We start from the raw sequence: 12,081 nt of genomic DNA on the forward strand, positions 1-12,081 counted from the left end.
AGCGAACCTGTATAGGGTTTCCGAGGAGCAGCAGGTGAGCTTGGACTGCCGACCTTGCAGTTCAAACTGACTTCACAGTTCATTGCATTAACCCACAGCACCACACCAGGAGTCCGAATGATTATAATCAGAGACAATAAACAGATATTGTTAAGCACGATGGCACTTAATAACAACACTGCTGGTGGGAATGTAAAATGGTGCAGCTGCTTGGGAAAACTACCATTCCTTAAAAGTTTAAACACAGACTTGGCCATATGACTCAAAAAGTGCAAACATCCCAAAATATCCATCAACTCATGAATAAATAAACAAAATGTGGTATCCCCACACAATGGAATATTATTCAGCCATAAAAAGGAGGAAGTGTTGATACAAACTACATCATGATGAACCTCAAAAACATTATGCTTAGTGAAAGAAGCCAGTCGCAAAAAGAGTTTATATTTCATTTATGTGAAATGTCCAGAGTAAAACTAATCCACAGAGACAGGAAGCAGATGAATGGTTGTCAGAGTCTGGTGGGAGGTGGGTATGGTGGGAGGGGACTGATTATGGGTACAGGATTTTGTGTTAGAGTGATGAGTGTTTTCTGGAGTTAGCTAGTGGTGTAGTGGTGATGGTTGTCTAATTCTGTGAATATAGTCAACCCACTGAGCTGTATACTTGGAAGGGGTGGATTTTATGGTATGTGAATAATATTAAGGGACTTCAAAAATGGAATGAAAAGACCTGGGTACTCTTGGGCCCAGAGACAGTGACATAGTCACAGAGGACTAGAGTGGAGAGTGAAGCATCCAGCAGATAAGAGAGGGCATATGCACAAGAACACCCACACTTGCAGATAATACCCATTTGACCCGGCTTCAATGACTGGGTGATCAGAGCTCAACTAGAAGAAGAAAGTAGAGGAAAAAAAGAGTAATCTGATACAATTTGATAAACTTGACCTATACCTATGGATACAGTAGCTCAAAAGAGGGAACAAATCTTTACAGCGAGGATCATTCCCACCCCTTCCACACACAGAGTAGACAGGGATGGGCAACTTGGACACTGGCTACCCAAAATCGGGGGAGGGGAGCTACAGAGGCAAGAAGTGACTGGCTTACAAGCTTTCAAAAGAGAATCTAGATCCAGAGGGCCTGGAGGAAGGTAGAATCTCCACTGAGTAGTATCCAATCTGTCTGGGTGGGGCTGATTGGTCTCTCGTGATACAATAGTGAATAATTGTTATCGGGACTGATTTGTGAGAGTTGGAAATGTAAAGGTAGACGTTTTGTAGCAAAAGGAGGGGAGTGATTGACTTTGCAGTCTAGGAGTGGAGGTCCCTGGAACCATCAAGAGAGAAGAGCAGAGAGAGCGGGACCCTACCCAGAGAAGCAGTGATGCCTGAGATGGAGGCAGAGACGATGATGTGGAGAGATGGAGCAGCTGGGGACTTTAGACCCAGAGAGGGAGAGGGGCTGTGTGCTGATGACCAGGGGGCAGGCTTGCAGGGTATACCATTCAGTTGGTTGATGATGCATGGAGGGGATTGTAACCATGGCAATGAAATGATATACGATAGGATGAATGTAAGGATAATGTTCTCCCATGTAAACTATCACATAATTCACAATAAAACATTTTTTAAAAATTAATGAAAAGATAAAAGAATTTTTCCATGAACTTTTTGAAGTCCTCTCATATAGCAGTTTTTAACAAAACATCATGAGAGTAAGTGATAACCATCACCTGTTGGCCCATACTTGCATACACGGGATCAGGGAAAATGAAGAGCTCAGCTCATCTTTAAAGTAAGGCATCTTCTAGGTACCGTATTTTAGCATTTACTCAGCTTTACGAGGGGGCTTCAAAAAATGCATGAAAAAATGGAATGAAAAGATCATGAATTTTTCCATGAAATTTTTGAAGTCCCCTTGCATTTAAAAAAACACACAACAAATTGAGCTGCATTATTTCCTAACCAGACTGTGAAATCTAGACTTCTCCTAGTGCATATTGCCTCCTGTCTTCTATTCTAAAGAGCATGGAACAGTAAACTCTCACCAGGGCTGAATTCTAAACTCAGGACTGAAGCCCAGCTCTACTGCAGTCATCATGAATGACACCCCACGGCTGTGCAGCACAAACAGCACAACCAAATGCAGTAGCCCCCGTTAGCAAGCAGTAAAAGAGGAGAAAGTTCACTGTTTTTTCTATAGAAGAGATATAAACCTAAGTAAAATTGAAAAGGGAGTAAGAATTTTAAAAATCTTTTTTTTTAATTTAAAAAAATAAAAGTTATTTATTTTTTCACACCCAAAACATCCAGTCCCTCATTTAATATAACATTTCAAACCTAAGTGATATCATTCCCATCTTATAGATGAAGACATTGAGGTCTGGGTTAGTTAAACAGTTTGTCAGAGATCAGGTGACTAGAAAGTGGAAGAATTAAGGCTTGAAGTCAGGCCAGTGTAGTTCCCAAGCCCATTTATTTCCTCTACACCACACGGCTTCATCCCCAGGACCATACTGAAATGCTTACCAAAAATGACATCCTGTCTCTTGATGACATCCTTCTCCTGTCGGCTGCAAAATGAGGGGTCCACCACAAGACTCCAAGAGTCTGCTTCAAATTCCCGAGCATCACTGCTGAGGTCACTCCAGACAGAGGAGTCCACAACATCTGATACATGTTGAGAAAGAAAAAAGAAAGGGCAGTTGTGCAGAAATACACATAACACAAACAGGGCTTCACAGGTACAATGGATTCATACCAATAAATAAACCTGCTGTGGACACAGACACAACTAAGCCAACATCTTATTAATGTGGAGTTGAAACATCTGAAAACCAGACTATTGAACTGGTCCACATTAAGGCAGCTTTTCATGAAAAGAAGAATCAGATATTAAAATGTTGACTCTGTAACAGAGTCCTGGTATGGTACTGTAGGATAAGCGCTGGACTGCTATCTGCAAGATTGGCGGTTCAAAGTCACTCCTCGGAAACTCTATGTGGCGTCATTGTGAGTCAGAACATACTCAACAGCACTTAACAACACAACAACAACATATGCAAAAAAAGGGGGGATGAGAGGTACATCCATGGGAAGAAGAGTTTTTTTGTTCGATTGCTTTGTTTTGTTCTATTTTTTGTAACCTTGGAATTGACAGTGTTCTTAAAGGCTTTTGAACCCTCTGATTTCTTTTGTCAGAGGTTATTTTACACTGTGTATTCAAATCTGAATTTTGTAGTGGTCCACTTGATTTGCTTTTTATTTGGCTTACTGCTTTTCATATAAACATGCAAGTTCGTGAAAGAACTTAGAGTCACACGTGAGTACAGATATTTTCTGACAGTAAAAAAAAAAAACAGAAGCAAAACTTTTAGTAATACAAAATCTTATTTGCCCCAAGGGCACTCACTAAAGAGAGTCCAACTCCAAAGCAGTAAAGATGAAATGACAATGGAGTCACAGGGCTTAAATATAAAATAAAAGAAGCAGATTCCTAGAGCTGAGTCTTCCCCTTTCATTTGGTTTTCACTCACTGCTTGATACAGCTGATTCCAGATAAAATAACTGATTCCTCAGATTAAGTCCTACTCTACAAAACACAGTTTTAAAATGCTTCTATTCCCCCTAGAAGTAGAAGCCAAGAAATAGGGATAATTCTCTCAGACATCTATCTATACAAGTTTAGTTTTCACCAACTGAAGATATGTTTTTAACATATAACCCTATTTCAATTTATCAATAGTTTCAAAACACTTAAAACAAACAAAAAAAAAAACCAAGTACACAATGGGTTGTATGGTCTTCATTGTGTTTACACCATATCGTTTTGAAATTTAAACTATGCATCTTAGTGTTAAATTAAATTAAACTATGTATCATTGTTTCCTGGCCACCAGTTTCCTCAGGAGCTAAAATTTGATTCCTTTTAGAAGTAGAAACTAAACCAGAGACATCATAAAACAGAACTGTTGTTAAGAGAAAACAAGAGGAGGTTTCCACCTTATAATCTGAGGTCCCTTCTAGCAGGTGCTCACATAAATCCACCAAAATGCAAAAGTCTCTGCTCCTCACCTTCCATTATAAATGACTCCGTGGAGGGAGAGGAGCCCATGGACTGTGTCAGCTCATCGGAATGAGACCTGCTTCTCCAGTTGCTGCCATCACTCTCGCACTCCAAGGATGTCCCTGACCTCCTGAGGCTAGGAAGAAGGGAGAAGAGAGAAGTTAGACCCAGAAGCACCTCTAAGCCATTAAGATGTCAAAACACACTGAGCCTTACCTTTCCAGTGTGATGCCAGGAACACTTCTGGACAAAGGATGGACTGGTCCTATTGTTTCTTTCTTTCCAGTTGGCAATCCAATGGGTATGGAGGAAGAAGAGTTCAAGTAGAGACCAGACTGTGAAGTGTCTCTAAGTGAGGAATCTGGAAATAAGAATGGGAGCTTCAGGTGGTTTCCGTAAAGGGGCAGTAACTACGACAAGTACAGAAAGCTAAACACTTCACTAGCTCACTTTGAATGTGGCGCGTGCTCATCCTTGAAACCCGTCTTCCTGCCATATCCTGACACCTGCTTTGAATGTTCCTTCCATTTCACACCCTCCCGATAGCCATGCTGCTAGACTGCTTCAGCACATCCAATTGGGAGACTGTGGGGTTTGGGATTGCACAAACAAACAAGAAAATGGAATGGGGAAACACAGGGCCAGCTTTCCTATAAACCACTGTTTGTACTCCTCAGAACCAGCTTTAAATAGATGCAAGGTGTTATTAGTATCATTATTAGAATGCACCCAGTGTGTATAAACAAGCGTATGCACACACAGCGTGTCAATGGAATGGAATGATACCGGGATACTGTTCTCTGCAGCATCAGAATTTCAAATGCAACCTACAAGAAAAACTTGGCTGAACACTAAATGATGTTTCAATAACTTTCTGGTCAGTTCTAAAATATTATTGGCATAGATGCATTTATACATGATATATACTATGACTGACTCTCACAAGGGATTTCGAATCTCTTCTTTGTGGTTAGCAGCCCTACTTGTCACTCACTTTTTCTGTGGTAGCAACCCAGGTTACGAGCTGGGCTCCTAACCACAAAGTCAGCACTTCAGAATGATCAGTCTCTCCGCTCCATGGGAGAAAGATAAGAGTTTCTACTCCTATAAAGATTTTACAGCCTAAGAAACCAGCTACAGGGTTGCTATGAGTCGGAAGCGGCGCCACAGTACATATCATTCTCGTCCTCAAGCAAAAGGAAGAAAAATACTTAGATAGAACCAAGGTTTGATTTAATTTTATTCTCATGACTCCCATAAAAATAGAAAGCATGCATTGTTGTTGTCTCAACTTTAATGTGGTTTTTTTGTTGTTGTTTTTTCACATTGAACCTTTTAAAACTGAAAAGCACTTTACAACTGATGTCATACGTACTCTGTGTCAGGGCAGGTAGTAAGTCAAAGCTGATTTGTATCTTAAATGGCCTGGTGGTAGTTGTTGTTACTGTTGTTAAGTGCTGTGGACTCGGTTCCGACTCATAGCGACCCTATACCGGGTTTCCAAGGCTATAAATCTTTATGGGAGCAGAAAGCCTCATCTTTCTCCCGTGGAGCAACTGGTAGTTTCAAACTGATGACCTTGCAGTTCGCAGACCAATTCATAACCACTACGCTACCAGAGCTCCTTCTGGTGGTAATAGGTGGTAGTTATGTGCTGTGGAGTCAGTTCTGACTCATAGCAACCCAGCATAGGGTTCCTGAGGCTATAAATCTTTATGTGATCAAAAAGCCTCATCTTTCTCCCATAAAACTGGTAGTTTTAAACTGCTGACCTTGAGGTTGCCAGCCCGACTTGTAACCACTACACTACCAGAGCTCCTTTTAAATGGCCTAGCATATGTAACATCACACCAAATCCATGCTACCTTGAACTTGCATACACAATCATCCCTAACAGTAGTAGGGAGTGATTGGTTCTCCAGGATAGGAGCGGAGGCCTCTGGGACCATCAACGGAGAAGAGCCGAGAGCGGGACCCTACCCAGAAAACAGAGATGCCTGAGATAGAGACAGAGATGATGACGTGGAGTGATGAAGCGACTGGGGACTTTGGACCCAGAGAGGGAAAGGGACTGTGGGCTGAAAACTGGGGGGAGGAGGGGGAAGTGTAGGGGGCGGGTTTCTGAGATATACCCTTTGGTTGGTTGAGGATGCATGGAGGGGATTGGAACCATGTAAGTGAGATGATATACGATGGAATGAATGTAAAACTAAAGTTCTCCCATATAAACTATCATATAATTCACAATAAAATATTAAAAAAAAAAAAAAACACTCTATCACCACAGGATGGACAATAGGGACCAACCCAAACTTGGAGATTTTATTTTTTTCCTTAAACTTAATGATTCTGAAGAAACATGTGGTGTATATTTATATAAATAAATATATTCTGTATTTTGGCTAGTTAAACATAAAATTATGTACATTTAATGTACTATTTATTTTCCCAAAAGGTTATTGAATGAATAGTGCATCTTATATTATACAGCATTTTAGAACTGAGGTAATATGGTAGCATCTCCTCTTTAGATCCCTTCCTAATGTAAACGTTCCATATGGTGCACAAGTGCCAAAACCCTAAGGTTGGCATAGAAAGGTATAGCATTCTTGATATCTTTGTAGGACATAATAATATGTCCAGCACATATTATTAAATAAGCAAATCAGAGAACCAAAGGAGGAGGCATTTTATACTGGAAAAATGTGTGGTGTGTATTAAATTGAAAAAAAAAAACTTGTTGTTTTCCACATTACTTACTTCCAATGATGGTCTGCGGTTTGTTCTTGTTATATTTCTCTAGGAATTTCTGGTAGAGATAAGAAGCACATAAGTTAGATCCAGACACCATTAAACTACAAGAATGTCCAAACAGTTGCTAAGAACAGAGTTCTCATCTATAATTTTCATTGTTTTACTTATTTCCCAACCAAGAGGAATTTAGAACAAAAGGCATTACATATAACAAGAAAAAATGTTGTGACATGAGATGCTACAGTAACTTATAATGCAAGTTTGGCTCATGGACACTTGTGACTTCATTCAAAGCCTCAGGGGAACCAGAAATGACCAGTCCATGTGGCCAGATCAGGCTGCAAGAGGAATTCCAAGCAATACTGCCTTCTTCTCATTTGCTTCTCCTTCCTGCTAGCTCTCCCTCCTGACTACAAGAAACAACTACTGTAAGCAGTGGAATGTCAAATTCTAGAACAGCCCTCAACTCTGCTGATCTGGTACAATGTATGTTTCAATGAAATCAGAGGTTTGTGACTCCAAGTTTCCTTTAGAAGTATCATCAGGCTCATCCATAGGCACTTCAACATCGTTTCTAGAGCAAGGAAGAGGGACAGAATCAACTATTTCCATCTACTGAAGTCCACCCTCAAACAAAGGACATTCCTCGAGTCCAGTGGTCCTCAAAGCCTGGTCTTAGGACCAGCAATATCAGCCTTACCTGGGAGCTTGTCAATAAAGCAAACTTGCAGGCTCTAATCTAGGCCTCCTGAGTCAGTAACTCTGGCAATGGTGCTCAGCCATCTAAGTTTTAACATGTTCCCCATGTGATTCTGATGCTTGCTAATGTTTGAGAGCTACTGCCTCACACTTCATTCACATCTGATTGTGGTTGGCATGGGTAAACCTAGCACATCCTGACAGAAAGCATAACCTACCCGTACCTTAAAACACAAGCAGTCAGATTGAGCTTTTCTCAACTTCTAAAAGAGCATAGTTAAGTAAACACACTGTGGGCATGTTTATCAGTACAAACATCACTTTAGAAATAAACTTAACCAGTATTAAAAGAGATTTTACCCAAGAAGATCACATGGCACAACCAACCTCGATCTATACATGTAATACCCACATATCACGAGATTACCTTGGGACACGGAAGTGCAGCGTCTTTACAACCCTTATGTGCATATCCATTACAGTCTGAAATAAAGGGAAAAGCATATTTGAAAGCATCCAAGTTTTACTGAAGTGAATCTGAAATGAATAAGACTGCAGCATGCTTTCATGTGCTGTTACAAAAATAACACATAAACATTAAAAATATTTAGAAAACGTTAACCCTACAGGAGTTTAAATATTCAACTCACAGGTAGTCCTACCACTCAAACACACAGCTAATATTTTCATTTCCATGGAGAGATTTTTTCCCCTTCTGTGTCAAACCAAACACATTGCCATCCAGTCAATTCGGACTCGTGGCAACCAAATAGGGTAGACTGCATATTCCCCATAGGTTTTACATAGACAGACTGTCACATCCTTCTCCTATGTACTAGCTGGTGAGTTTGAACCACTGCCTTTCAGTTAGCAGCCAAGCACTGTATCACCAGGACACCTCCATTTTGTACACGGTCCTAAAATCATGAAACTTGGAATCATATGTGACGTACACTTTTGTGATACTTCTGTGCCCACCAGAAAACTCATTTACTGTGATGAGTGTATTATAAGGGATTTATGGCAATCTGGCTGGTAGCAACTCCCTGTTTCCACACAGGTAAAATGCCTATGAGGATGGGAAAAAAAGAAAAGAAACACAATAATGCTGAACAAAATCTATTGCCATGCTGTGACAGGAATTCCTACAAACTATAAGTTTAAGGATGCTGTTGTTGCGAGGTGTCATCTAGTCAATTCCGACTCATAGGGACCCTAAGCACAACAGAAAAAAACACTGGCCAGTCCTGCGTCACTCCCACAATTATTGTTAGACCACAATGGCGTTTCCAGTGTAAGACAGACTAGGAAGAAGGAAGGGTGAACCATGTTTGAATGGTTAGCCACTGAAAACCTTATGGCTAGCAGGAGAGCAAGTCTGAGGGATACAAATTCAAAGGGAAGAGTTTGCACCTTGTTCATGTTTTACTTCACAAAAATGAATGTGACATCGTTTCACTGGAAGAAAGCAAAAGTGTTCTTTCTTCCCACAGACTCAGACACTCAGCCCTTCCTCACAGAAAGTTGTACCTGTACAGGCATAACTTTCTGCAAGACTGCGCTCTTCTTGCCCTCTGTCTCTTTTTCCCTCTACTCAACACACAAACTGCATCTTAGATGAAAGAGCCAGTGGTTTATCAGAAACTTTGTTAGAATCTTTGGTGGGGGGAGGAAGGAAGTATATAGGCGATCCCATTAAATTCATCATTGACCATCAAAACCACATAGTATAAACTTCTACAACCTACTGAAAACTATACAGGAAGTCAGCTCAACAAGTATCCTCCAGCCAAAGGTCTGAAAGACATCTCCATCAACAACCTAAGGGCCAGTGATCAGAGCTAAGGCTAGCCCAGGTAGCAGCCCTGGTGCAGACATGGAAACCAGAATGTTCTCTTCTCATTTCAAGATGAGTTAACAAAAGAAGACTGAAAAAATAAAAATAAAAAAACAAATAAAACAGAAGCTATGTGATACCACAGAGCAGTTTTACTGAAAATTCTCAAGAAGAGCGTATCCTGCACATTAATAGATCCAGAAATAAAGATGGTAACTGGAATGTGTTCTGTGTAAGGGATAGAAGACCTCTGTCAATAAAATAGAACTAAAACACCATGAGGGAAGTACTAGAGCAGACAACAGGCCAACAAGATGAGATAAAAACCAGACTTTGTGATATGAGAAAGGAATCCAAGGAAAGTAAATGAATAAGAGTAGAATTTAAACTGAATTCAGAAGAATCGGTGTGACAAAACTTGAGTTGCCCTCCGGAATGCAAAGATAAAGACGGTATAATTTAAAAGTTTATAAATTGATGTTTTTAAGTGTCACTGAGTCGATTCTGACTCACAGTGACCCTGTGTAGGGTTTCGAGGTCAAACCAACCTTGCAGTCCTGTGCTTTATCCAACAGCACCACACCAGGACTCCAACTATAAATTAGAAGATGTTATATAAAGAAGATAACAGAAGTCACACTTCTCTGAGGAAATTTTTAAAAAGCAACAACAAATCAGATCAGTAGCAATAATCAAAACTACAACTGACAAAAACTGAATGAAGCTGAAAAAGAACCCAACAGAGGCTAGAGACATCAAAAGGTCTCACCCTTTTCTGGGAAACATTCATTAAATGATAACCAATTTATAGATATATTGACAATATTCTTATGATTTGAAAAATAAAGAGCTTAAGCATTTTAGCAGAAAATGTAAATTACAAAACCAATGACCAATATCACACAAGCCTCAGACTTGCCCTCTATAATATGAAATACTCAAACATAATGTACCAAGGTTGACAGAGCTTTAAGGGAAAAAAGGTTTGGGTTCAAGAATTTAATTAGTCAGGTAATTTGTTTATAAAAGATGCCAAGATACACTCTTAGTTACACAAGCTTTCAGAAAACAAATCACCCTAATGATCTTGAAAAAAATAATTTGAAATCCTATTCTAGCCTATTGAGTATTGAATCAAAATTAAAAGTTAAAAAACCGGTCAGCTGTAGCTTCAAAAACAAAGGAAAAATTAAGCTTTGAAGCCAGCTAAGCAAAAATCACATCTAGAATAATGTAAACAGAATCACAGAATTGATTATTTATGAAAGAGACATTTAAAAAACTATATTAAACATATAGTATAGAAATAATAATTTAATCATGATAATCTGGTTCCCAAAATTCAGATTATATTAACAGAGGTTTGTTGTTGTTGTTAAGTACCATTGAGTCAGTTCTGACTCATAGCCACGCTGTGACCCTATATGTTTCCAAGGAGCAGCTGATTCTGGGAGGGTGGGGGGAAGTAAATATCAGGAATGAAAAGTCAATATTAAATTATTAGTCTTACACAGTCTTAACACTATCCTTAGTGGTAGGTATTTCTATCCTTTACAGAGAACACATTAAAAGGTCATATTCTTTCTAAATCCCTAGTAAAAATAAAAGCAAGCAACATATGATCTAAATAGCTAATCCAAGTATCAGGGAAACAGGAAACATTCCCGCCCCCTCCACACACAGAGTGGACGGAGATAGGCAACTTGGACATTGGATACTCAAATGGGGACGGGGGGACTACAAAGGCAAGAAGTGACGGCTTCCAAGCTTCCAAGAGGGAACCTAGTGCTAGGGGGCATGGAGGAAGGCAGAACCTCCAGTAGGTACTATTCAATCTGTCTGGGCGGAGCTGATGAAAGGAAATACAGATGGGTAACTCGTGAAACTGTAGTGAATAATGCTTATCAGGACAGATTATGAGGGTTGGAAATGCAAAGGAAGGGAGTGATTAATTCTCCAGTCTAGGAGCGGAGGCCTCTGCAACCATCAACAAGGAAGAACCGAGAGCAGGACCCTACCCAGAGGAACAGAGATGCCTGAGATAGAGACAGAGATGATGACATGGAGTGATGAAGCAGCTGGGGACCTTGGATCCAGAGAGGAAAAGGGACTGTGGGCTGAAAACTGGTGGGGGTTGGGTTGGGGTAAGTGTACGGGGTGGGTATCTAGGATATACCCTTTGGTTGGCTCATGATGCATGGAGGGGATTGGAACCATGGCAATGAAATGATATACGTTGGAATGAATGTAAAACTAAAGTTCTCTCATATAAACTATCATATAAAACATTAAAAAAAAATAGTTAAATGACCAAGAAAAATGATCAGTGTAAAAAAAAAAATCTTTCAGTTACATTATAGATTATCAATGGCTAAAACACACACACATCCAGATAGTTAAAGGAAATATAAACAAAAAAGAATATTAATTTTAGATAACTTATAAGTCGGAAAAGACTCCACGGCACATAACCACCGTAATTCAATACAAAACCCATGATATTAAAGAGTTAGTCTATGTTGATGAATTATAATGTGCAATGAAGGCATGATTCTTGAATTTAGGTGCACCAAAACTGTAACATCAAAAAAAAAAAAAGCAAAATCTATTTATAAATTAGAAAAATTTCAAACAAATACAATTTTTGTGGAAAATCAGCAACTAGGCCTTTAACATAGAAAACACAAAGAAAAAAGATACCAGAAAATGTGAACATTTGTA

At 39.6% G+C, this 12,081-nt stretch overlaps 1 protein-coding gene across 1 annotated transcript in view; it reads right to left on the reverse strand.

The window, feature by feature from the left end:
- ARHGEF28 (Rho guanine nucleotide exchange factor (GEF) 28) overlaps positions 1–12,081 on the reverse strand; it is a 183,022-nt gene that overhangs the window by 104,724 nt on the left and 66,217 nt on the right. The window contains exons 9-13 of the mRNA XM_006874402.1: positions 7,951–8,006; positions 6,831–6,879; positions 4,287–4,431; positions 4,079–4,206; positions 2,534–2,674 (exon numbers count right to left, since the gene is read on the reverse strand). Coding sequence (XP_006874464.1) covers positions 2,534–2,674; positions 4,079–4,206; positions 4,287–4,431; positions 6,831–6,879; positions 7,951–8,006 — 519 coding nt within the window. The remainder of the gene's footprint in view (positions 1–2,533; positions 2,675–4,078; positions 4,207–4,286; positions 4,432–6,830; positions 6,880–7,950; positions 8,007–12,081) is intronic.

Source organism: Chrysochloris asiatica, unplaced genomic scaffold (genome assembly GCF_000296735.1).
Source record: "Chrysochloris asiatica unplaced genomic scaffold, ChrAsi1.0 scaffold00275, whole genome shotgun sequence".
Lineage (NCBI taxonomy): Eukaryota > Metazoa > Chordata > Mammalia > Afrosoricida > Chrysochloridae > Chrysochloris > Chrysochloris asiatica.